General features: G+C 50.7%; 1 protein-coding gene across 2 annotated transcripts in view; it reads right to left on the bottom strand.

Annotated features, from left to right (window-relative positions):
- Positions 1–2,495: 2,495 nt before the first annotated feature.
- CAAP1 (caspase activity and apoptosis inhibitor 1) overlaps positions 2,496–26,493 on the bottom strand; it is a 72,048-nt gene continuing 48,050 nt past the window's right edge. For both annotated transcript variants that reach the window (XM_075316795.1, XM_075316801.1), the window contains exon 6: positions 2,496–4,194. In XM_075316795.1, coding sequence (XP_075172910.1) covers positions 3,857–4,194 — 338 coding nt within the window. In that variant the 3' untranslated portion in view covers positions 2,496–3,856. The remainder of the gene's footprint in view (positions 4,195–26,493) is intronic.

Below are 26,493 nucleotides of genomic sequence, written 5' to 3' on the forward strand. Positions count from 1 at the left end.
GTACACTGTACTTACACTTATTCTAATAGCCACACCACTTATACATCTGTAATAGGCATCCCTATATTAAGAAGTCCTGTGCTACACTGATTTTCGTGATGATGGTCATGGATGACTGGCACAACAAGGGGAATCAATAAAATGAACCTGTGTTCACTGCCCATAACATACGTCTGCCCATACCATAACCTCAGCATCACCATAAGGCTCTCTATTCATAGAATCATAGATTGGTAGAGTTGGAAGGGACCTCAAGGGCCATCGGGTCCAACCCCCTGCAAGTGCAGATGTTACTAAATCATCCCAGCTATATGTTTATCCTGATTTCGCTTGAAGATTTCCATTGAGGAAGAGCACACCACCTCCCGCGGTAGCCTGTTCCACTCCCTGACTGCCCTGTCAGAAAGTTTTTCTTAATGTCTAATCTGAATGTTCTTCCTTTAAGTTTCATCCCATTGCTTCTTGTACTTTCTTGTGCTAATGAGAATAGGGTAGTTTACTCTGCACTGTGACTACAGACATCACCAAACCACTCACCAACACGATGCAATACACAGTCTGCCACCTGCCCTGTACAGTGAAAATTGGAACACCTCTCCAACATGCCAGGCGCCATCGAATATATGCGTTTTCTCACTCAAGTCTGTTAAGACGAACTGCACTCAGGTGGAAGCACGATGAGGACGACGAGCATGTAGACGAGCTTCCCTGAGACGGTCTCTGACAGTTTGTACAGAAATTATTTGGTAATGCAAACAAATTATTGAAACAGTTGTCCAGATGGCTTGTCTCAGTTGATCTTGGATGCGAAAATGCTCGTTGTTGAGATCCTTAGCTGCAGTTGTGAAACCGGTTGCATATACTGCCAAACTCTCTGAAACACCTTTGGAGATGGCTTATGGTAGAGTAATGAGCATTCAATTCACGGGTAACAACCTTGCAGTCAGCATGCCAATTTTACACTCACTAAAGACTTTCGACATCTGTGGCAATGTGCTGTGTGATAAAACTGCATTTGTGAACAATATTTGAGAGAAAACGCGTGTACATAAAAAAAGTCTTAGATCTTAGAGTTCAGCGCATGAAAAATGGGAGCAAAAACAAGTGTTGCGTTTTTATTCTTTGTTCAGTATGTTTTAATACTGGATTGAAATTTCTAAGTTTATATCATGTTACAATGGTCAAGTGTTTTTAGAATAGCTACAAAAATAAAAACAAAACCCACCCTTTATTAAATGTATTGTCGCAGCTTACTTTCTTCCCAACCTGCATAGATCCCAGAGCACGCCTAGAAAACAGTAGTCTGGCCTTAAGCGGGCTTTACACGAGACGATAGATTGTGCGATATGTCGTTGGGATCACTGTTTTTGTGACGCACATCCGGCATACCGCACGACGTGGTTTCGTGTGACACCTCCTATCGACGCAGTATCACTCACAAATCGTGAGTCGTGTACTCGTCGCTAGGGTTCATAAAATTGTTTAATTAAAATGGCGGCGGTAGTTCATCGATTCCGAGGCATCACACGTTGCTACGTGACACCACGGGAACGATGAACAACAGCTTTACCTGCCTCCCGTGGCACCCGACGGCTAAATGGAAGGAAGGAGGTGGGCGGTATGTTTACATCCCGCTCATCTCCGCCCCTCCGCTTCTATTGGCCGCCTGCCGTGTGACGTCACTGTGACGCAGAACGTCCCGCCCACTCCAGGAAGTGGACGTTCGTCGCCCACAGCGAGGTCGTCCGGAAGGTAAGTACGTGTGACGGGGTAAACGAGTTTGTGTGCCATTGGCAACTAATTGCCCGTGACGCAAAAACGACGGGGGCGGGTACGATCGATTGTGCTATCGCACAATTTATCATCTCGTGTAAAGCAGGCTTTAGGGAGAGGGTCAATAATATACTTCGGCTGGAGAGGGGAGTGTATCTTAAACGAAATGCGCTCAAAAAAATTCTATAAAATCTGGGGGGCGAGGCTAGATACACTGGGTCTTCCCTCCCCGGTATTGTTGCAGGATACTATGGGAGATCAGGACCTTCTCCTTATCACTGGTTAACTAATTTCTGATCTAGGGTGGTCTTTTATATAATTCGGATCTGCATTATGTGACATGGTTCGGTAGAGAGGACTATGCTAAAGTGAATAATTTATTCTGTGACGTGTATTGATGGTGGCTGTGGGCTACAGGTGCATTATTTGTTTATGTTACTCCATCTTATTGTATAGAACCAATGTTATTCTGGCGACCAGAGACGGTCTTATCCCTTTTCCTGAATTCTTTTCCCAGGGGAAGGAACTGTTACATATACCATGTGTTTTTTTGTTGATTAATAATAATAATAATAATAATAATAAATAATAAAAAAAATAAAAATGAACCGGATTAAAAAAAAACAAAAAACAAAACAATAGTCTGAGGAGGACTTATTAACTTTTGATGTCCATGTGGGGACTCTAGGGTATATACACCATGTTTTTTAGATGCTGATGTACCTGCATAATTTCATTAATATGACTCTTCAGGAAGATGCCAGTAGTGTTTAAACTGAGACGTCTTTTTTGGGAGCGTCTTTTTTTCCCTTTGTATATATAAAATAGCAGAAGCCACCATAACAATGGAGCAGTCTCTTCTTTTTGCTGCTTTGCGACTTTCAAAGCCTGAAACAGTTAAAAATATATAGAAAATATGTAGAGTGAGTAAGTCATTTTGATACGGCTGTGCTTTTATTTTTATTTTTTTTTTACATATTTTTGTCGCTTTTTTTAGGGAGGTTTCAGGCACAAAAAGACATTATATGCACATATTCTAAAGCACATCTCTTAACTGCTACCATAGTAGGTGCGCAATTCAGCAACTCAATCAAGATGGCTGTCCCCAGAATAATATGTAGAAGAAACACAACAATTTCTTATCAGCAATTAGAAAATTAAAAATAGATGACAAAATACAATTTTACTAAGAAATGAATGCTGAAATTCCTAAAATGATTGAATATTAGGAGAAAGAAAACATTGAAGGGGACAACCAAGTTTTAATGTAAACCCTGGTCAGGAATGAAAAATGAATTAAATACAATAATATTAATAATAAACAATAAGATACAAGAGAAAACAGTTAAAGACAACCCCTGCTTATATATCTTATCAGGACCTATAGACATACTAGAGGGAATTCAGAACAGAGAGCCTTTCTGTAAGGCTGGGGCCACACGGGGACTACTGCGATCCACTTGCATGACACTCGGCTCGTGCTGGCAGTACAGCAGAGCAGAGTGTCATGCGTGTGTCCTTGCAACTGAGGTCCGTTCGTGCGAGCAGACCTCAGCTGCAGGGGGCGGGCCGGCACTCAGGAGGGGAGGGAGGGATTTCTCTCCCTCTCTCCTGCGTAGCCGGCTATTGCCATTCTCGCACTGCACTAGCAATACACCGGTGTACCGCGAGTGCAGTGCGATTTTTCTCTCGCCCCATTCACTTGAATGGGTGCGAGAGAAAGTCTCAGATTACAATCGCAGCATGCTGCGATTGTTTTCTCAGTCCGATTAGGGCTGAGAAAATAATCGCTCATGTGTGCTGACACACAGGCTAGAATTGGTCCGAGGGGAATGCGATGTTTTATCGCACTCCACTCACACTGTTTTTCTCGCCGTGTGGCTTAGGCCTAATAGTGGCTCCTGTCCAAGTGGACTTAAGTAGTAATTGTATTACAAAGAGGCTATTCACATAAATGGGCATCATATCACTACATTTTCCCTACAATGCCTGGCTAGTCACAGCTTCTCTCTACAAAATCAGGAGTTTTGGGAGGTAAGGACAAGAACAGTACATGGGGGCTGACTCTGATGACACAATCCCTCTAGGTCTTCTTCACATCGCCAGCCTTCATCAAGGCCTTAATCGCACGAGCTCTCATTTCTAACTCCAGCAGTTCAAGCTGCTGAGCGGAGGGCTGAATGTCCTCTGGGAGTACAGCGGCAGGGACAGAAGGTACTTCTTCTACCACTGGCTCAGCAAGCCCCAAAATTTCATTCACACTTTTCTCAATGTCCATCACAAGGTCGTCAGGTTGTCCCGTGGCTTTAGTAGCAGTTGTAACTGGTATTTCATGGATACGCTCTTCACAGCTTGCCCCTTCTATGTCACTGTCATATGTATCAGCATTAATGCTGAGGGCATCATAATCTTCTCCTTTACCTGAATAAAAAGACACAGAAAAAGAATGGTGAACTGTGAAAATAATAGCTGTCAACTTAGTTATATAATGGTTTCTGGATTAGAACGATGTAACTAGAACTACTATAAAACAAAAGGTGATCAACGTAGCCTGCATGAAGATCCACAAGAGCTGGAAGTACTGATGAACTAATCCCTCCCCGTGTAAGTGCAAATATACCAGGAAAGAAGAAATGGGTGCATGGGTAGTGAAACCCACGGTTCCTGAAAGTGTCAACTCGAACCTCGCGTATGCCTTAATGTACACTGTAACCAATATACAAACACATACATACTCTATGTGTCAGCACACAACGATTAACAAATAAATGAACTATTGCTATACTTATACAAAACATAAAATACTTAAAAGGGGTATTACCATCTCCATGATACTATCCCAATATGGAGTAGGTGCAATAATAATATTAGTAAATTCCTCCAACTAGAAATGTAGTATAGTTTTCCTGATAAGGTAGGTCACTTACCCCATGTGCAGGCATAGTAGTAGCTTAGGTATTCAGGGTTACAATAATTAGCAACAAACTGTCCCTATATGCGTGGCTGTAACCTTGAATACCTTAGCTACTGTAATGCCCTGTAAATGAGGTAACTGATGTACATTTTCAGTAGAACTATGCTACATTTCAAATTGGAGGTATTTGCTAATATTCTTATTATTACATCTACTACACATTAGGGTAGAATCTTGAAGATGGAACTAACCCTTTCACATTTTTTATTTAGGTATGAAAATGCCATTGAACAAGGCGTACCTTAATTCAGGATGGTCCCTAACTAATGACTAACCTGTTAATGTACCCAAACAGACCTTGTGAACTGTAGAAGAGTTGGGATATATGCTGAAATCTTAATGAAAACCTTTCTGGAAATGATGGGTGGAATGAGTCATTGGTAATGAAGACCATCCAAAACTTAAAGTACACATTGTTGTGGTTGGATGGCTTTGTCATTTCTTGATCAAAAATTGTTGTTAACTAAAGTACCTTTTTACATTCACAACAACATTCATGTTTTCATAAATCACAGTGTGCTGATGCATAGTGTATAAATAAGTAGATTTTTGGTAATCACTGTAAAATCTGTTTCCCACTACCCTTCAGTGAGGGACACAGAATTGTGGGCTGGTTTGTGGTCACCGATATTATATATAGCATAAGAAATTAACTTTTCCCCAGCTGACTATATCTTGTGTGCTGGTCGTTGACTTCTTCAGTCTAATGAAATAGCAGTTGGAGAAGCAAAAAAAAAAAAAACTGAAAGGAAAAAGAAAACAACCTAATTCGTGCCAAACTGAGAAAAAGGAGAAGACGTGTTCCCAATGAAGACGCACGAGAAACAGATTTTATGGTGAGTAGCAAAAATCTACTTTTCTCAGTCGCTTCATTGACTGACACAGAAACCTGGGACATACTGAAGCTGCGTTGCTTTTACGCCAAACATATCGTTTGGCATTGTGCCCACATATTTCGATTTTGGTTTCATCTGTCCAGAGCACCTTCTTCCACATGTTTGGTGTGTCTTCCAGGTGGCTTGTGGCAAACTTTAAACAACACTTTTTATGGATATCTTTGAGAAATGGCTTTCTTCTTGCCACTCTTCCATAAAGGCCAGATTTGTGCAGTGTACGACTGATTGTGGTCCTATCCACAGACTCTCCCACCTCAGCTGCAGATCTTTGCAGTTCATCCAGAGTGATCATGGGCCTCTTGGCTGCATCTCTGATCAGTCTTCTTGTTTGAGATGAAAATTTGGATGGACGGACGGGTCTTGGTAGATTTGCAGTGGTATGATACTCCTTCCATTTCAATATGATCATTTGCACAGTGCTCCTTGGGATGTTTAATGTTTTGGAAATCTTTTTGTAACCAAATCCGGCTTTAAACTTCTCCACAATAGTATCACGGACCTGCCTGATGTGTTCCTTGGTCTTCATGATGCTATCTGCGCTTTAAACAGAACACTGAGACTATCACAGAGCAGGTGTATTTATACGGAGACTTGATTACACACAGGTGGCTTATATTTATCGTCATCATTCATTTAGGACAACATTGGATCATTCAGAGATCCTTAATGAACTTCTGGAGTGAGATAATATTGCACACTCCACTTATCAGTTTTGTTTTTTTTTAAAGTTTAAAGAGAAGGGAATTTTGTTTACTTACCGTAAATTCCTTTTCTTCTAGCTCCAATTGGGAGACCCAGACAATTGGGTGCTGGCCAGCGACAAGGACAAAGAGTGCATCCGAGCGGCGCAGGGGCGCCGTACGAGAAATGTAGAGTCTGAGTGCTCTCACCAGATCTAACAAGTGCAAATCCTTTTCACATTGGTGAACTGGATGAGGACAAAAAGAGGGTAAGGAGATATCCTGATTGAGATGAAAGGGGGATACCACCTTAGGGAGAAATTCCGGAACCGGACGCAGAACCACCTTGTCCTGGTGAAACACCAGGAAGGGGGCTTTGCATGACAGAGCTGTCAGCTCAGACACTCTTCGAAGAGAAGTGACTGCTACTAGGAAAACCACTTTCTGCGAAAGGCGTGAGAGAAATATCCCTCATTGGCTCGAATGGTGGTTTCTGAAGAACCATCAGCACCCTGTTCAGATCCCAGGGTTCTAACGGCCGCTTGTAAGGAGGAACGATGTGACAAACTCCCTGCAGGAACGTGCGTACCTGTGGAAGTCTGGCTAGGCGCTTCTGGAAAAACACAGAGAGCGCTGAGACTTGTCCCTTAAGGGAGCCGAGCGACAAACCCTTTTCCAGTCCAGATTGAAGGAAGGACAGAAAAGTGGGCAAGGCAAAAGGCCAGGGAGAAAAACCCTGAGCAGAGCACCACGACAGGAAAATTTTCCACGTCCTGTGGTAGATCTTGGCGGACGTTGGAGACAGCAAGTCTGGTCGGTCTGGTAGTGCCCACGGTTGGCCGACCGTGAGATGCCACAGATCCGAGTACCACGACCTCCTCGGCCAGTCTGGAGCGACGAGGATGACGCGGCGGCAGTCGGCCCTGATCTTGCGTAACACTCTGGGCAACAGTGCCAGCGGAGGAAACACATAAGGGAGCTGAAACTGCGACCAATCCTGAACTAAGGCGTCTGCCGCCATAGCTCTGGGATCTTGAGACCGTGCCATGAACGTCGGTACCTTGTTGTTGTGCCGGGACGCCATGAGGTCGACGTCCGGCACCCCCCCAGCGGCAACAGATCTCCTGAAACACGTCCGGGTGAAGGGACCATTCCCCTGCGTCCATGCCCTGACGACTGAGATAATCTGCTTCCCAGTTTTCCACGCCTGGGATGTGAACTGCAGAGATGGTGGAGGCCGTGGCTTCCACCCACATCAAAATCCGCCGGACTTCCTGGAAGGCTTGCCGACTGCGTGTGCCGCCTTGGTGGTTGATGTATGCCACCGCTGTGGAATTGTCCGACTGAATTCGGATCTGCTTGCCTTCCAGCCACTGCTGGAACGCTTTCAGGGCAAGATACACTGCCCGTATTTCCAGAACATTGATCTGAAGTGAGGACTCTTGCTGGGTCCACGTACCCTGAGCCCTGTGGTGGAGAAAAACCGCTCCCCACCCTGACAGACTCGCGTCCGTCGTGACCACCGCCCAGGATGGGGGTAGGAAGGATTTCCCCTTCGATAATGAAGTGGGAAGAAGCCACCACCGAAGGGAAGCTTTGGTCGCCTGAGAGAGGGAGACGTTCCTGTCGAGGGACGTCGGTTTCCTGTCCCATTTGCGTAGGATGTCCCATTGAAGAGGACGCAGGTGAAACTGCGCGAAAGGGACTGCCTCCATTGCTGCCACCATCTTCCCCAGGAAGTGCATGAGGCGCCTCAAGGGGTGTGCCTGACCTTGAAGGAGAGATTGCACCCCTTTCTGTAGTGAACGCTGCTTGACCAGCGGAAGCTTCACTATCGCTGAGAGGGTATGAAACTCCATGCCAAGATATGTCAGCGATTGGGCCGGTGTCAGATTTGACTTTGGAAAATTGATGATCCACCCGAAACTCTGGAGAGTCTCCAGAGTAGCGTCGAGGCTGTGTTGGCATGCCTCTTGAGAGGGTGCCTTGATCAGCAGATCGTCCAAGTAAGGGATCACCGAGTGACCCTGAGAGTGGAGGACCGCTACTACAGTAGCCATAACCTTGGTGAAAACCCGTGGGGCTGTTGCCAGGCCGAACGGCAGTGCCACGAACTGCAGGTGTTCGTCTCCTATGGCGAAGCGCAAGAAGCGCTGGTGCTCTGGAGCAATCGGTACGTGGAGATAAGCATCTTTGATATCGATCGATGCAAGGAAATCTCCTTGGGACATTGAGGCGATGACGGAGCGGAGGGATTCCATCCGGAACCGCCTGGTCTTTACGTGTTTGTTGAGCAGTTTCAGGTCCAGGACAGGACGGAAAGACCCGTCCTTCTTTGGGACCACAAACAGGTTGGAGTAAAAACCGTGACCCTGTTGCTGAAGAGGCACAGGGACCACCACTCCTTCTGCCTTCAGAGTGCCCAGCGCCTGCATAAGAGCCTCGGCTCGCTCGGGAGGCGGGGATGACCTGAAGAATCGAGTCGGGGGACGAGAGGTGAACTCTATCTTGTAACCGTGAGACAGAATGTCTCTCACCCACCGGTCTTTTACCCGTGGCAGCCAGGTGTCGCAAAAGCGGGAGAGCCTGCCACCGACCGAGGATGCGGATTGAGGAGGCCGAAAGTCATGAGGAAGCCGCTTTGGTAGCGGCACCTCCGGTGGTCTTTTTAGGACGTGACTTAGACCGCCATGAATCAGAGTTCCTTTGATCTTTCTGAGGCCTTTTGGACGAGGAGAATTGGGACCTGCCTGCGCCCCGAAAGGACCGAAACCTCGACTGCCCCCTCCTCTGTTGGGGTATGTTCGGTTTGGGCTGGGGTAAGGATGTATCCTTTCCCTTGGATTGTTTGATGATTTCATCCAAACGCTCGCCAAACAATCGGTCGCCAGAAATTGGCAAACTGGTTAAGCGCTTTTTGGAAGCAGAATCTGCCTTCCATTCCCGTAGCCACAAGGCCCTGCGGAGTACCACCGAATTGGCGGATGCAACCGCCGTACGGCTCGCAGAGTCCAGGACAGCATTAATAGCGTAAGACGCAAATGCTGACGTCTGAGAGGTTATGGACGCCACCTGCGGCGCGGACGTGCGTGTGGCTGCGTCAATTTGCGCTTGACCTGCTGAGATAGCTTGTAGCGCCCATACGGCTGCGAATGCTGGGGCAAAAGAAGCGCCAATAGCTTCATAGATGGATTTCAGCCAGAGTTCCATCTGCCTGTCAGTGGCATCTTTGAGTGAAGCCCCATCTTCCACTGCAAGTATGGATCTAGCCGCCAGTCTGGAGATTGGAGGATCCACCTTGGGACACTGAGTCCAACCTTTGACCATGTCAGGGGGAAAGGGATAACGTGTATCCTTAAGGCGCTTAGAAAAACGCTTATCTGGACAATCATGGTGATTCTGGACTGCCTCTCTGAAATCAGAGTGGTCCAGAAACATACTCGGTGTACGCTTGGGAAACCTGAAACGGAATTTCTCCTGCTGAGAAGCTGACTCCTCCACCGGAGGAGCTGAGGGAGAAATATCCAACATTTTATTGATGGACGCAATAAGATCGTTCACTATGGCGTCCCCGTCCGGAGTATCAAGGTTGAGAGCGGCCTCAGGATCAGAATCCTGATCAGCTGTCTCCGCGTCATCAACCAGAGATTCCCCCCGCTGAGACCCTGAACAATATGATGATGTCGAGGGAATTTCCCAGCGAGCTCGCTTAGTCGGTCTGGGGCTGGGGTCTGTGTCAGAGCCCTCAGCCTGGGATCTATGAGACACCCCGGGGGGACATTGTTGGTCCAACTGAGGGGGGCCAGGGAACAATGATTCAACAGTGTCCCTGTGCTGAGATACCGGTCTGGACTGCAAGGCTTCTAGTATCTTAGCCATAGTCTCAGAGTTTATCCGTAAAGACTGCAAACTCCGTCCCCGTCACCTGGACAGTGTCAGCAGGTGGTTCCCCCTGGGCCCCCCTTAGCAGAGGCTCCGGCTGAGTAAGTGCCGCAGGGGCCGAGCAGTGTACACAATGAGGGTCAGTGGATCCTGCCGGTAGCGGGGTCGTACATGCGGCGCAGGCAGCATAGTAAGCCTGTGTTTTGGCACCCCTGCCTTTTGTGGGCGCCATGCTATTGTCTTCCCTGAGCAACACAATAGGGTATATAGCCAGAAATCAACTGTGCACCATACAGTGTAAAGTATATACCATAAACATATAATTTATAATTACACTTCTGCACAATGGGGCTAGCACCACAGGTGCTGCTTACCACCCGCTTAAAGCGGTTGTGAGGCCACCAGAATCCCTGTCTGGGTCTCCCAGAATTTGTCCCCCTCTGCAGCGTCCGAGGAGCTGACAGGAATGGCTGCCGGCGTCCTGAGGAGAGGAGGGAGCCGTGGGCGTGACCCAGAAAGTGCGGGAACTGGTGCCCCACTGTGCACAGTGAGGGGGGTGGAGTATGCAAAGCATGCTGCAGCCCTCATTGCTGCTCGTCCTGTACAGCGTCCCGCCCTTCCCCTGCCTGTCAGGGCTGGGGGTGGGAGGAAAAAAGACTAGGCCGCAAAAGCCGGGGACTCGAGTAATAAGCGCGGCCGCCGTATAAGCGCGGCCGGCGCGGAAGTCCTCGGCGCACTACAAGTCCCAGCCGCGCCGCAGTGTTAACCATGGCAGCGGCGGTCAGCGCGGTAGTCCCCATACACAAACACACTCAGCGACGCTGCAGTGTGTAATGGCACATTTAACCCGGTCAGCGCCGCGGTCCCCGGTGCACTAGCACACCCAGCAATGCTGGAGTGTTGCTGTGCGCGGTCCCCACGGGGACACAGAGTACCTCCAAGTAGCAGGGCCATGTCCCTGAACGATACCCGGCTCTTATCCAGCAGGCTCCTCAGGAGTTGTGGATGAAGCACGGTCTCAGTGCCTGGAGACCGATAGGATCCCACTTCACCCAGAGCCCTAAGGGGGATGGGGAAGGAAAACAGCATGTGGGCTCCAGCCTCCGTACCCGCAAGGGATACCTCAACCTTAACAACACCGCCGACAAGAGTGGGGTGAGAAGGGAGCATGCTGGGGGCCCTATATGGGCCCACTTTTCTTCCATCCGACATAGTCAGCAGCTGCTGCTGACCAATCTGTGGAGCTGTGCGTGCATGTCTGCCTCCTTCGCACAAAGCATAAAAACTGAGGAGCCCGTGGGAGCACGGGGGGTGTATAGGCAGAAGGGGAGGGGCTTTACACTTTTAGTGTAATACTTTGTGCGGCCTCCGGAGGCATAGCCTATACACCCAATTGTCTGGGTCTCCCAATGGAGCGACAAAGAAAGGGAATTTTGTTTACTTACCGTAAATTCCTTTTCTTCTAGCTCCTATTGGGAGACCCAGACAATTGGGTGTATAGCTTCTGCCTCCGGAGGCCACACAAAGTATTACACTTTAAAAAGTGTAACCCCTCCCCTCTGCCTATACACCCTCCCGTGCATCACGGGCTCCTCAGTTTTGGTGCAAAAGCAGGAAGGAGGAAACTTATAAATTGGTCTAAGGTAAATTCAATCCGAAGGATGTTCGGAGAACTGAACCATGAACCAAAAGAACAATTCAACATGAACAACATGTGTACACAAAAGAACAACAGCCCGAAGGGAACAGGGGCGGGTGCTGGGTCTCCCAATAGGAGCTAGAAGAAAAGGAATTTACGGTAAGTAAACAAAATTCCCTTCTTCTTTGTCGCTCCATTGGGAGACCCAGACAATTGGGACGTCCAAAAGCAGTCCCTGGGTGGGTAAAAGAATACCTCGATAAAAAGAGCCGAAAACGGCCCCTTCTTACAGGTGGGCAACCGCCGCCTGAAGGACTCGCCTACCTAGACTGGCATCTGCCGAAGCATAGGTATGCACCTGATAATGTTTCGTGAAAGTGTGCAGACTCGACCAGGTAGCCGCCTGACACACCTGCTGAGCCGTAGCCTGGTGCCGCAATGCCCAGGATGCACCCATGGCTCTGGTAGAATGGGCTTTTAGCCCTGAAGGAATCGGAAGCCCAGAAGAACGGTAGGCTTCAAGAATCGGTTCCTTGATCCACCGAGCCAAGGTTGACTTGGAAGCCTGTGACCCCTTACGCTGGCCAGCGACAAGGACAAAGAGTGCATCAGAACGGCGCAGGGGCGCCATGCGAGAAATGTAGAGCCTGAGTGCTCTCACTAGATCTAACAAATGCAACTCCTTTTCACATTGGTGAACTGGATGAGGACAAAAAGAAGGTAAGGAGATATCCTGATTGAGATGAAACGGGGATACCACCTTAGGGAGAAATTCTGGGACCGGACGCAGAACCACCTTATCCTGGTGAAAAACCAGGAAGGGTGCTTTGCATGACAGCGCTGCCAACTCCGACACTCTACGGAGCGAAGTGACTGCCACTACAAAGGCCACCTTTTGCGAAAGACGTGATAGAGAGACATCCCGCAGTGGCTCGAAAGGTGGTTTCTGAAGAGCCTTTAGCACTCTGTTAAGATCCCATGGTTCCAGCGGCCTCTTGTAAGGTGGGACTATGTGACAAACTCCCTGCAGGAACGTGCGGACCTGCGGAAGCCTGGCTAGACGCTTTTGAAAAAATACGGATAGCGCCGATACTTGTCCCTTGAGAGAGCCGAGAGACAAACCCTTGTCCATTCCGGATTGAAGGAAGGAAAGAAAAGTGGGTAAGGCAAACGGCCAGGGGGTAAAACCCTGATCGGAGCACCAGGATTAGAAGATCCTCCAAGTCCTATGGTAGATCTTGGCGGACGTTGGTTTCCTGGCCTGTCTCATAGTGGCAATGACATCTTGAGATAAGCCTGAGGACGCTAGGAGCCAGGACTCAATGGCCACACAGTCAGGTTGAGGGCCGCAGAATTCAGATGGAAAAATGGCCCTTGAGACAGCAAGTCTGGTCGGTCTGGGAGTGCCCACGGTTGACCCACCGTGAGGTGCCACAGATCCGGGTACCACGACCTCCTCGGCCAGTCTGGAGCGACGAGGATGGCGCGGCGGCAGTCGGACTTGATCTTGCGTAACACTCTGGGCAGCATTGCCAGAGGAGGGAATACATAAGGCAGTCGAAACTGCGACCAATCCTGAACTAATGCGTCCGCCGCCAGAGCTCTGTGATCTTGAGACCGTGCCATGAATGCCGGGACTTTGTTGTTGTGCCGAGACGCCATGAGGTCGACGTCCGGCGTCCCCCAGCGGCAACAGATCTCTTGAAACACGTCCGGGTGAAGAGACCATTCCCCTGCGTCCATGCCCTGGCGACTGAGAAAGTCTGCTTCCCAGTTTTCTACGCCCGGGATGTGAACTGCGGAGATGGTGGAGGCTGTGGTCTCCGCCCACAGCAGAATCCGCCGAACTTCTTGGAAGGCTTGACGGCTGCGCGTGCCGCCCTGGTGGTTGATGTACGCGACCGCCGTGGCGTTGTCCGACTGTATGCGGATCTGCCTGCCTTCCAGCCACCGATGGAACGCCTTTAGGGCTAGGTACACTGCCCTTATCTCCAGAAGGTTGATCTGAAGGGAGGACTCTGTCGGAGTCCAGGTTCCCTGAGCCCTGTGGTGGAGAAAAACCGCTCCCCACCCTGACAGACTCGCGTCCGTCATGACCACAGCCCAGGATGGGGGCAGGAAGGATTTTCCCTTCGACAGAGAAGTGGGAAGAAGCCACCACTGAAGAGAGGTTTTGGCTGCCAGAGAAAGGGAGACGTTCCTGTCTAGGGACGTCGACCTCCTGTCCCATTTGCGGAGAATGTCCCATTGGAGTGGACGCAGATGAAACTGCGCAAACGGGACTGCTTCCATCGCTGCCACCATCTTCCCCAGGAAGTGCATGAGGCGCCTCAAGGGGTGTGACTGGGCCCGAAGGAGAGAGCGCACCCCAGCTTGCAGCGAACGCTGTTTGTCCAGCGGGAGCTTGACTATCGCTGAGAGAGTATGAAACTCCATCCCGAGGTAAGTCAGTGATTGGGCCGGAGTCAATTTTGACTTTGAGAAATTGATGATCCACCCGAACCTCTGGAGAGTCTACAGAGCAACAGCCAGGCTGTGTTGACATGCCACCCGGGAGGGTGCCTTGACCAGGAGATCGTCTAAGTAAGGGATCACCGAGTGACCCTGAGCGTGCAGGACTGCCACCATGGCTGCCATGACCTTGGTGAAGACCCGTGGGGCTGTCGCCAGGCCGAAAGGCAGTGCCACAAACTGAAGGTGTTCGTCCCCAATAGCGAAACGCAGGAAGCGTTGATGCTCTGGTGCGATCGGCACATGGAGATAGGCATCCCTGATGTCGATTGATGCTAGGAAGTCTCCTTGTGACATCGAGGCGATGACAGAGCGGAGGGATTCCATGCGAAACCGTCTGGTGCTCACATGTCTGTTGAGCAATTTGAGGTCCAAAACGGGATGGAATGATCCGTCCTTTTTTGGCACCACGAACAGGTTGGAGTAAAAACCGCGACCACGTTCCTGAAGGGGAACGGGGATCACAACTCCTTCTGTCTTCAGAGTGTCCACCGCCTGAGCAAGTGCATCGGCTCGCTCGGGGGGCGGAGATGTTCTGAAGAAGCGAGTCGGAGGACGAGAGCAGAACTCTATCCTGTAACCGTGAGACAGAATGTCTCTCACCCATCGGTCTTGGACATGTGGCCACCAGGCGTCGCCAAAGCGGGAGAGCCTGCCACCGACCGAGGATGCGGTTTGTGGAGGCTGAAAGTCATGAGGAGGCCGCCTTGGAGACGGTGCCTCCGGCGGTCTTTGGAGGACGTGACTTAGACCGCCATGTAGAAGAGTTCCTCTGGCCCTTCTGTGGCCTGTTGGACGAGGATGATTGGGATCTGGCTGAGGGTCGAAAGGACCGAAACCTCGCCTGAATTTTCCGTTGCTGAGGTCTGTTTGGCTTGGATTGGGGTAAGGACGAGTCATTTCCCTTAGATTGCTTAATAATTTCATCCAATTGCTCGCCAAACAATCGGTCGCCAGAAAAAGGCAAACCGGTCAAGAACTTCTTGGAAGCAGAGTCTGCCTTCCATTCGCGTAGCCACATGGCCCTGCGGACTGCCACCGAATTGGCGGATGCTACCGCTGTACGGCTAGCAGAGTCCAGGACGGCATTCATGGCGTATGACGAAAAAGCCGACGCCTGAGAAGTCAAAGACGCTACTTGCGGAGCAGAGGTACGTTTGACCGAATTAATCTCAGACAGACAAGCTGAGATAGCTTGGAGTGCCCACACGGCTGCAAAGGCCGGGGCGAAAGACGTGCCTGTGGCTTCAAAGATGGATTTCATTAGGAGCTCTATCTGCCTGTCAGTGGCATCCTTGAGCGATGAACCGTCAGCCACTGCTACTACGGATCTAGCCGCCAGTCTAGAGACTGGGGGATCCACTTTGGGACATTGAGCCCAACCCTTGACTACGTCAGAGGGGAAGGGGTAACGTGTGTCATTAAGGCGCTTAGAAAAGCGCTTGTCCGGAAAAGCTCTGTGCTTCTGGACAGCATCTCTGAAGTTAGAGTGATCGAAAAAGTAGGATTTTTGTGTACTCACCGTAAAATCTCTTTCTCTTAGTCTTCATTGGGGGACACAGGACCATGGGTTATGCTGCTGTCACTAGGAGGCTGACACTAAGTAAACAGAAAAAGTTAGCTCCTCCCCAGCAGTATAACCCCTGAGCCGGAGGCGGGCTCAATCAGTTTAGTGCACAAGCAGTAGGAGGAGAGCCAAACAATCCTGGATAAAAACAAGGTAAAAAAAAAAAAAACTATGACGAACAGTCGTGTGACCAGTGACCTGGGAATGTGGGCACTGGGGAAACAGGCATGTCATATATAACGAAAAACACAAGCAGGGTGGGTGCTGTGTCCCCCAATGAAGACTAAGAGAAAGAGATTTTACGGTGAGTACACAAAAATCCTACTTTCTCTGTCGTTTCATTGGGGGACACAGGACCATGGGACGTCCAAAAGCAGTCCCTGGGTGGGAAGAAAACCATCACCGGAGATAGGAAGGAAGTCGCTTCCCCTTGCCGGGCTGACCCGGACCTACAAGCGCCTACGTTGTTACAGGTGTGCCACTGCCACCCGCAAACCTTGCACCAAGACTGGCCTCTGCCGAAGCTTGAGTGAGAACCTGTTAGAAACTAGCAAAGGTACGCCGACTAGATCGGGTGGTGGACCAGAGGACCTGGTTGACCGACGTCCGGAGCCCAATCGTGCAAGGGTGCCCCTTGCTCGGTAGACCGCGGCGGAAGTCCGACCTTCATGCGATAGTCTTCACATATGGCGGAAAGGATCCATGTGATATTCAGGCCCTTTGCGCCGGCCTATGCTTCTTGGGAAAGGGCGGAAGGATGGACTGACAGTCGGTGTAACCGACAAAAAAATGGTGTCCTGCCGACACGAAAGACTGTGGGCTCGTACCAGCCCTAGAACGAACTATGCCTCTTTCAGGCTGAGAGGGGAGCCTAGAACCGACAAAAACGAAACCTAAAGACCTCTTCTGGAAGGAAAGCCGAGGTGTCTCGGACAGAAACGAAGGGTTCTGGCTGGAACCCCCCCCTTATCCTGCTGGCGGAGCGGAAAAAGGGGGAGAAAAGACTACGAGAGGGCTGTCCGCCCTGAGCCGTCTATAACAACCAGATGGCCACAAGGAGCCCACCTATCAAAACAGGTGGGAGCAGGGAAAAAAGGGGTACCTTGAGCAAACTCATCACTGGATTATGGTCCCACTTTTCTAGTGAACGATGAAAAACGCCGAGCCAGATGGACGTTTCTCTGAGCGAAGGCCCTGATTGACGGAAAGTGAAAAGTCTCTGAAGATGCGGTCCTCACACCACCGGGGGAGCTCTTTCCACGTGGAAATAAATCTTCGAGGGAACTGGATTCCATGCCCTCCTCAATGTCTGCCATCATCTTGTTCACAGACCTGACCGAGCCAGCACCCGGGATCCACTGGTGAGTCCATGGAACCTGGGACTCCTGAGTCCTGGTAGACTAGAGGGGCCCCGACACGGAAGAATCTGGCGGTCTGGAAGGAGCCACGGGGCATCTGCGAGGAGATGAGTAAGTTATGCGAAGCTATGCGCGCCTGGGCCACTCCCGAGCTATCGCCTGCCTAGGTCCTTCTTGAGAACCCTCGAGAACATGGAACGCAGCGGGAAGATGCACGAGAGCCTGAACAGGCAACACGACCGGGCTTGGGCGTCGTCCTCTAGTCCAGAGCAGGTGGCGTACTCGACGCACCATTGACTTGAGAGTTGGATCGGAAGGCCAAAAAATCACGACTGTAGGTCTTCCTTCGCCAGAGATCTGGCTGTTGATATCCCTGTTGGAGTCCTTTACCTACGCGAGACCTATCGTACCGCGGAAATCGGCCGCCCAAACGTCCACGCTCGGGATGTGCTGCCGAGATTAGCGAATGAAAGAGCCCGTCCCAGAGCAAGAACCTCTTGGCCTCTTCACTTGCCATGACGCTCTTTGCGTCTTCCTGGTGGATGATGCGCATCACTGCTGTGGCATGGTCCGACTGGAACCTGACTGGACAATACAACCCAGAGAAGAAATTGTAACCGGGCTAACCGAATGGCTCCGAGTCCGGAATGCTGAAGGGGAGACGACACTCTAGGGGTGTCCCTCGGGACCGTGCCGAGGAATGGTGTGGTAGCATACTCTAGTACGGGAGACTGGTGACGGTTGATAACAAGCTCCAGAGGAGGAAAGGGAATCTTCCAAGGGATGATTGGGAAGATTGGTCATCTAGGAGGAAATTGGCCGGTCACCCTCGAAGACGGAGCCTTCCTGTCCCCGCTCTTCAGTGTGTTCCGTTGGAGAGTCCGGGATGAAATCTGGTATGTGCACCATCGCTAACACCGCCACAGGCTGTCGAGGACTCGCATAGCAAAAAACCGAAGGGAAAAAACGGGAGCGGGAGGCAAAGAGCCGCAGGACCCTATGCCAGGAGGGAAACTGCTCCTGCGTGAGGAGTAGCAACCCTTGAACGGCTCGAATACCGTGCCTGAGGAGTGATGGACCGGGCCGGGTCTGGGAGGACTCTTTCCTGTAGCTCAGCTACCCTAGTAGCGAAAAGTGATGATGCTGGTCTAAACCTCAAGGCGAGGGTACTTGAAGGGAGCCTCTGGGTCTCCCGGTCGTTCCTGGGCAGAGAGAGCCTGGGGATGCGTAGGGATCGTGATCCCTGCAAGCACTCTTAGAAAGCTGGGACGGTCCGCAGCCACGCAAAGCGGAGATGGCTGTTGTAGGGATAAAGGTTCCCTGACGAACCTAACGTGAGGGAACGAGTCCTGGTGCATCAGAGCCGATGCCGGGAAAGGGATGTACCCTTCCCTTACGTAGCCAGTCTACCCTGACGTAGCCTAGGGGATAAACTGGACTCGCCTATCTCCGAAAGGGCGATCCCGAGAGCCGGAAAGGAAGTCAGCGACTTCCTAGATGTCGAATCTGCGTTCCTGATCCCGAGTCAGAGCTCTCGACGGGTAGGTACCCCGATGTTAGAGGCTCAGGCCGTGTAGCGGAGAGACACCAGATTTTGTAAAGAGAGGGTACTCACAGAAGCTGATAACCAGTCCTGGATCGGCATAGGTGGAGCGCGGACCTCTGCGTAGAGTGACCGTGGAGGCCCTGCGGAGCGTCACGATAGGGACGAGAAGCCAGGAGGAACTCAGGCGGGTGAAGTACAGGGTAGCGTGCCCCTTCATCACGGAGCCCTCTACGAGAAGGGGTAAGACAATATAAGGGACTTACCGCTGGTAAAAATTGTGTCCGAGGAATATCCGTGCTCACGCAGTCACACGGCAAACTGGATGTCCACTGAAAACCCGCAGGGGCCCGCACCTTCCTGTCTGCAAGGTGCCATGCCCCCTCTCTCCAGAGCCCTCTGGGGGAATGATAATGACAATAACACGACTTACCGCAGATAAACGCCGTGTCTGGTTGTTGTCTGTGATCACTCAGCGACTCCAGTGTGGCCTGCCCATTCTCACCAAGACCCCTTTTTGTAGAAGGGAATAAAGACGATGACTAGACTTACCGCTGGTAAACGTCGTGTATGGCAGTTGACTGTGAGCACGCGGTAACTCAGCGAGCTCTGGATGTCGTCTGAGCAGGGTCCGCTTCAAATGACTTAAGGGGGACCTGCGTGCATGGAGATAAGGGGGCTGTCCGTAGCCTTACGGCCTGACTCACCAATTCCAGCAGGCCTTTAGACATGCGCCAAAACATCCAGGTCCTGCTCGGAGTCCAGCAGAGGTGGAAAGCCTGGGCCATCACCCGAGAGGTCGGAAGACTGCCGGAGAAAAAACAGTCTGGACCTGGGGAATAAGGTGGAAAACAGGGGGGCCACAAAAGACGAGACCTGTCGGGTCCGCTTCTAGCATAGGAAAGGTCCCTGGTACGAGACTCACCTCCCCAAGGGGATTGCGCTAGACCTATGGAAGGTATAACCGAGTATTGGCCGGGGACGCAGCGCATGCGCGCGAAGCCGAGGGCCGGCGGCGAGGGGATCTATGACCTGAGACAGGGCATTAACCCGCCGGAGGGGACTAAACTAAAAACTCGAGCTGGGAGCGCGATATAAAAAAAAAAAAAAAAAAAGTGAAGCAAAACAAGTGCCCGAAAGTACTGTAGGAGTTAAGGTGCAAAAAACTCATGTATGTAAAATTAAAATAATAAAAATCGACCTGAAATAAAAAATATCCACTAAGAAAAGTGTGTTTTAGTCTCTCCCCCGGAAAAATAAGGTGATGCTGAGGCCTCAGTAAACCCAGACTAGTAGTCTGGAATAAATGCCCATTCTTTTTTTTTTTTCCTTTCTCTCTTTATTTAAAATGGACGCTGTGAGCGGGAAAAAAATATCCCCCACCCCCCAAGTGATGCCTGGAGCACGGCGGAGGGCGGGAACGGAGAGGCCGGCGTCCAATAGCGCCGTGCGGGAGGCGGGCCTGGGGACGCCGAGGCCAGGGCCGAAGCCGGGGGCTAAATTTTTGGAGGTGCCGGGGCGGACAGAGGCCGCGCCGGCGGACCCGGCCGCAGCGGCGGCGGAGAGGATCCTCGGCGCGCTGTGCGGGATGCGGCCTGGGCACGCCGAGGATGGGGCCCAAGCAGAGGCACCGTCGCGGGCAGAGGCCGCGCCGGCGGACCCGGCCGCAGGCGGCGGCGGGGAGGATCCTCGGCGCGCCATGCGGGATGCGGCCTGGGCACGCCGAGGACGGGGCCCAAGCAGAGGGACCGTCGCGGGCAGAGGCCGCGCCGGCGGACCCGACCGCAGGCGGCGGCGGAGAGGATCCTCGGCGCGCCGTGCGGGATGCGGCCTGGGCACGCCGAGGACGGGGCCTGGGGGACCGAGGACAGTGGCCGAGCGGAGGTGCCGTTGCGGACAGATGCAGCGCCGGCGGAGCCAACCTCAGGAGGCGCTGTTAAAAGGTACAGGGGCAGCGCCGGCGGACCCGGCCGCAAGCGGCGGCGGCGCAGCAGCGATGCGGGGCCGCCCGACCTCGGAGCCGGCAGGGAGCTCCACGGACGCAGCGGGGGAGTCCGGCGAGTAGGCCCAGACCGGGGCCTCAATTTCTGCAGCCGTCCGAGGGGGGGAGAAGGTAGGGGTCCTACCTGATCCGCGGCGCGCTGTCCAGTGTGCAGGCTGAGACTCTGCACATGCTCCTGTGTGCTCCGCTCAGCGAAGGAATGGCTGCGGGCACCTGGAAGCAGGCTGAAGAAGGCGGGAAGTTGGACGCCATTGGGGTGGAAGCCCCTAAATGTAGCAGCGTTGCGGGCCCCATCGAAAAACTCCAGATGCGCTGCGGAGGTCCAGTCCCTGCTGTATGCCCCTTGCGACCCTTTGGGGTGGTACCGCAGGGTGAATAGGGGTGCCCAGGAAAATTCAGCCCCGCGTGCCAACCGGGGAGTGGTACCGTGGAATTGGACGGGGGAGAGGGCCCGACAACTCAAGCCTCTGCGACCTAGGGGAGCGGTACCCACACGGGCTGCGAGAGCTGAGGTAGAGAAAAGATACCTGCAGAAAAAGAAAATTACCACAGATGAGAGCGACGAGCGTCGCCGAGAAAAAATGAAAAAAAAAAAATAACGCAAAAAAATCAAGTGGCTGAAGGGGGCCCAGTCGGCCCACATCAGCCTCCTACGACACTAAGCAAAAAAACTGATTGAGCCCGCCTCCGGCTCAGGGGTTATACTGCTGGGGAGGAGCTAACTTTTTCTGTTTACTTAGTGTCAGCCTCCTAGTGACAGCAGCATAACCCATGGTCCTGTGTCCCCCAATGAAACGACAGAGAAAAGCACTCCGTGTACGTTTGGGAAACCTAAACTGGTGTTTCTCCTGCTGTGAAGCCGACTCCTCCACAGGTAGAGGCGGGGGAGATAGATCTAGCACCTGGTTGATTGACGCTATAAGGTCATTTACTATGGCGTCCCCATCAGGTGTATCAAGATTGAGAGCCACGTCAGGGTCAGAGCCCTGGGCTGCGACCTCTGCCTCATCCTCCAGAGAGTCCTCAAGCTGAGACCCCGAACCGCGTGATGAAGTCGGGGAAGATTCCCAGCGAGCCCGCTTAGCCGGTCTGGGACTGCGGTCCGTGCCGGAGTCCTCCACGTGATACGTAGGGGCCACCCCAGGAGCATGCTGCGGCGCAGACCGAGATGGGCCTGGGGGCGATGACCCCGCAGTGTCCGGGGCCTGTGTAAGGGCCGGTCTGGACTGTAAGGCTTCTAGTATCTTAGCAGACCATTTGTCCATAGACTGAGCCATGGATTGTGAAAGTGACTCAGAGAGTTTCTCAGCTAAAACTGCAAACTCTGTCCCTGCCGTCTGGACAGGGGAGGCCGGCGGTTCTACCTGGGCCGAGGGTCCCACCAGTGCCCGAGGCTCCGGCTGAGTGAGTACCCCAGGGTCCGAGCATTGCTCACAGTGAGGGTGGGTGGAACCTGCAGGTAGCATAGCCGCACAAGAGGTACAGGTTGCAAAATAGCCCTGTGTCTTGGAACCCTTGCTCCTTGTGACCGACATGTTGTTCTCTCCTAGGAGAGTAATCACAGAGGGTATATAGCAAAGGGCTAAACACTGCGGCCGAACCTAGAAAATGTATACAAATATAATATATATATATACAGTTCGGCACCCTAGGGGGACCAGCACCGGGTGACCGGTGTGGCTTACCGACCGCCCAGAGCGGTGTGTGTCCACCAGATTCCCTGCCTTGGGTCTCCCAGAGCTGCAGCCAGAAGTCCTCCACCGGCAGAATGTGTTTAAAACATGGCTGCCGGCGTTCTAAGGGGAGGAGGGAGCCGTGGGCGTGCCTCAATAAGTGCGGGAATCTGGTGCCCCAGAGTGATGAGTGAGGGGGGAGGAGGACACCAAAGTATGCTCCAGCCCTCACAGTCGGCGTCAGGCCGACCGTCCCGCCCTTACCCCTGACTGGCAGGCCCGGGGGCGGGAGTTTAATGCACTAGGCCACAAAAGCCGGGGACTAAATTTAATACCGCGGCCGGCAAGCAGGCGTGGTCGGCGTGGTAATCCCGGTCTTCACGCAAAAACAGCAGCCGCTGCAGCGTCTGAGGCCAAGTGCTCCATGCACCGTCCCCAAGGGGACACAGAGTACCTTTATGATGCAGGGCCTGTCCCTGATGATACTCAGTCTCCTGTCCGTCAGAATCCCACAGGGGCTGCGGAGGGAGCCCGGTCCCAGTGCCTGGATGACCGGTTAGGATCCCACTTCTCCCAGAGCCTCTAAGGGATGGGGAAGGAAAACGGCATGTGGCTCCAGCCTGTGTACCCGCAATGGGTACCTCAACCTTAACAGCACCGCCGACTTAGTGGGGTGAGAAGGGAGCATGCCGGGGGCCCTGTCAGGGGCCCACTTTTCTTCAATCCGATATAATCAGCAGCTGCTGCTGACTAAAATGTGGAGCTTGAGTGAATGTGTGCCTCCTTCAACACAAAGCAAAAAACTGAGGAGCCCGTGATGCACGGGAGGGTGTATAGGCAGAGGGGAGGGGTTACACTTTTTAAAGTGTAATACTTTGTGTGGCCTCCGGAGGCAGAAGCTATACACCCAATTGTCTGGGTCTCCCAATGGAGCGACAAAGAAATAAGCAATACATTTCGTTCAACTTCACAATTGTGTCACCCTTGTTGTTGATTCTTCACCATAACATTACAATTTTTATCTTTATGTTTGAAGCCTGAAATGTGGGAAAAGGTTGAAAAATTCAAAGAAACTGAATACTTTCGCAAGGCACTGTACAATACAACCCTCAGATGTGAATGTTTCTAGTCACTGACAGCAAACACCCAAAACAAACAATGCTTCCTCTAGATCAAGAGAAAGCAGGAGAGTTGAAAAAGGCAGGTGTATTAGAGATATACCGTATTTTTCGGACTATAAGACACACCCTTGTTTTAGAGGGAGGAAAAAATAGAAAAAAAATGAAAGTAAAAAAATGTGGTCATGACACACTGTTATTTTACTGCTGACAGGATGATATGGAGGTAATAATATCCCCAAATTCTGTACTCATATCTCCCAGGTATATATGGCCCCCATCGTGGAATATGTATGTTCCCCATCATTATGTGTGTGAACCTCCAATTGTGTGTGTGTGTGTAATTATTATATATATATATATATATATATATATTTATATATATATATATATATATATATATATTATATGTTTTGGTCCTGGCACTAGAAGCAAAGTCTCCCATATCTTGAGGACCTGCAGTGATGTAATGAGGAGGCAGGGCACTGTGCTGCTCTGGCCCACCCTTCTTCATTACATCACTGCAGGTCCTTGTCAGCTATGGGAGACTTTGCCTCTAGTGCAGACGAAGAATCAAAGTGAAAGCAAGCAATGTGAGCACTCAGCACAGAGACTGCTTGCTGTGCTGTGAAGGTATGCTGTGCTCTGGCCCGGACACTGCAGTGATCTGCACTTCCCCCGGGCCAGACATAACTGCAGCAACACTCTGCTCCTGCCTCCTAAACAGCGGACACACAGTCTCCCCAGCAGCTGCAGGAGGCCGGCGTCTGGAGCTCCCATGTGTGTCCGCTGTTTACATTAAACAAATATTCATTAGCTGCTCCTCACACCCGCTGACTGCAGAGAGGTGGGCGGGGAGCAGCTAATGAATATTCCTTTACTTTAAGTAGCGGGCACACGTGGTTTCTCCAGCCACCGGCTTCCTACAGCAGCGACCCTCCCTGCCTCCTGTGATCCCACTGCATAGCGCTGACTCCCCACAGCTCCCTACCCCGCTTTGACATTCAGACCATAAGACGCACCCCACACTTTCCTCCCAAATTTGGAGGGAAAAAAAGTGCGTCTTATGGTCCGAAAAATACGGTAAATTAATCTTTTTATTCTGTAAAACCTATCCAAGCGAGGTAAGGTATGGTATGAAGTTTCTAAGCAGCAGTATAAACTTGTAGCACATGACGGGTCATCTTATTCAAAAGTGGTTTAATACAACAAGCCGACACGTCTGGTGAGAGGCTGATGAGAAGACTTTATTTACATCCCAATTATTCACACGATCCATTTGAATAATTATTCCGCCCCTTTGTCGGCTCATCAATATGATCAAAGCAAACATTATATTATTAAGCCTTAGTAACATATAATTATTAACTCATAAATCAGTAGAACTTTAATAATCCTGACAAAATCAGCATCTCCGCAGCGTCACGAACACCGCCTGGTGCTAATAATAAGCTGCGCTTGTTTGTGTCCATCCTCCCATGTATTTAATACTCTGCTTTTAATTAGGAATGGTAAAACATCGTCCCAATCACCAATCTAGGATTATTTGCATAAAATGCCATCCATTTATTCAGAAATGATGACATTTCCTGATTAGTGAGAAGCTTCCAAACATCCAAGGGCATTCACACGTGAAATACCAATGGAAGGCTTGGGATAGAAAAAAAAAAAATGGTAACTTACCAATGAGCAGCCTTTTCTTTGCAAAATTAACTGTTTAAAGGGGACATTCACCCTTATGACATTTCGAGTGATAGACAGTCAATTTAGAGAGCTAGAACCCGAGATTTCTATATCAGCTCAGGCCCGAGGTCATAGGAGCACGTTGGTTCCATTTTCTGACATGTCAGTGTTGTTAGAATGTGTTAGTAAAGTTGTATGGTGCCACGTAAGTAAATTAAAGGAAAAATTCTAATGTTAAAAAGGGATTGTCCCAAGATCACCCATCCATAGGTTAGCTGCCAAATGTCTCATTGCTGGGTGTCTAATCATTCCATTTTCTTTAAAATATTAAAGGGAAGGTATCGTCAAAAAAATTCAATAACTGAAAAAATGTAAAGTAATAATGTTTTGTTTAAATATTATTATTTGTTTTTAATTGAGCAAAATATAAAAAAAAATTAAAAAGCTTGATATTTTCCACTGTTAAACACTAGGGGGAGCAGCTTCTGAAATCCTACAGAAATCCCACTGTAGAAAAAGCTCACATTACAGCTGCAGTAAAGAGGGCAGAGTCTGCTCTCCTGTGTTTGATGGCATGCCTCCCCCCTCCTAATCTGATTGTTTACAACAGATAACAGAGAATGACATGTAGGGACACAGTGCAGAGCCATTTTGTTGGTGACCAGAAATGTCTAAAGTGTCACCAAGGACAGCAGGAGTATCACACAGGATAGGATTAGATACACGGCTCAGCAGACAGTATCACACAGGATAGGATTAGATACACGGCTCAGCAGACAGTATCACACAGGATAGGATTAGATACATGGCTCAGCAGACAGTATCACACAGGATAGGATTAAATACACAGCTGTGCAGACAGTATCACACAGGAGGATTAGATACACAGCCCTGCAGACAGTATCACACAGGATAAGATTAGATACAGGGCTCAGCAGACCGTATCACACAGGATAGGATTAGATATACGGCTCAGCAGACAGTATCACACAAGATAGGATTAGATACACAACCCTGCAGACAGTATCACCGGTACACACAGAGGCCGACAGGTGGCAGGCGGAAGGGGGGGGGGGGTTGAGCGGAGGGTGTTTTTGGAGATGGTAGTAGCGACGGTACTCACATACAGTGGCACAAAAACACACACACACACACACACACACACACAGCAGCGGTGGGCAGAGCGTGGGCTGT

This window comes from Anomaloglossus baeobatrachus, chromosome 1, assembly GCF_048569485.1.
Source record: "Anomaloglossus baeobatrachus isolate aAnoBae1 chromosome 1, aAnoBae1.hap1, whole genome shotgun sequence".
Taxonomy (NCBI): Eukaryota; Metazoa; Chordata; class Amphibia; order Anura; family Aromobatidae; genus Anomaloglossus; species Anomaloglossus baeobatrachus.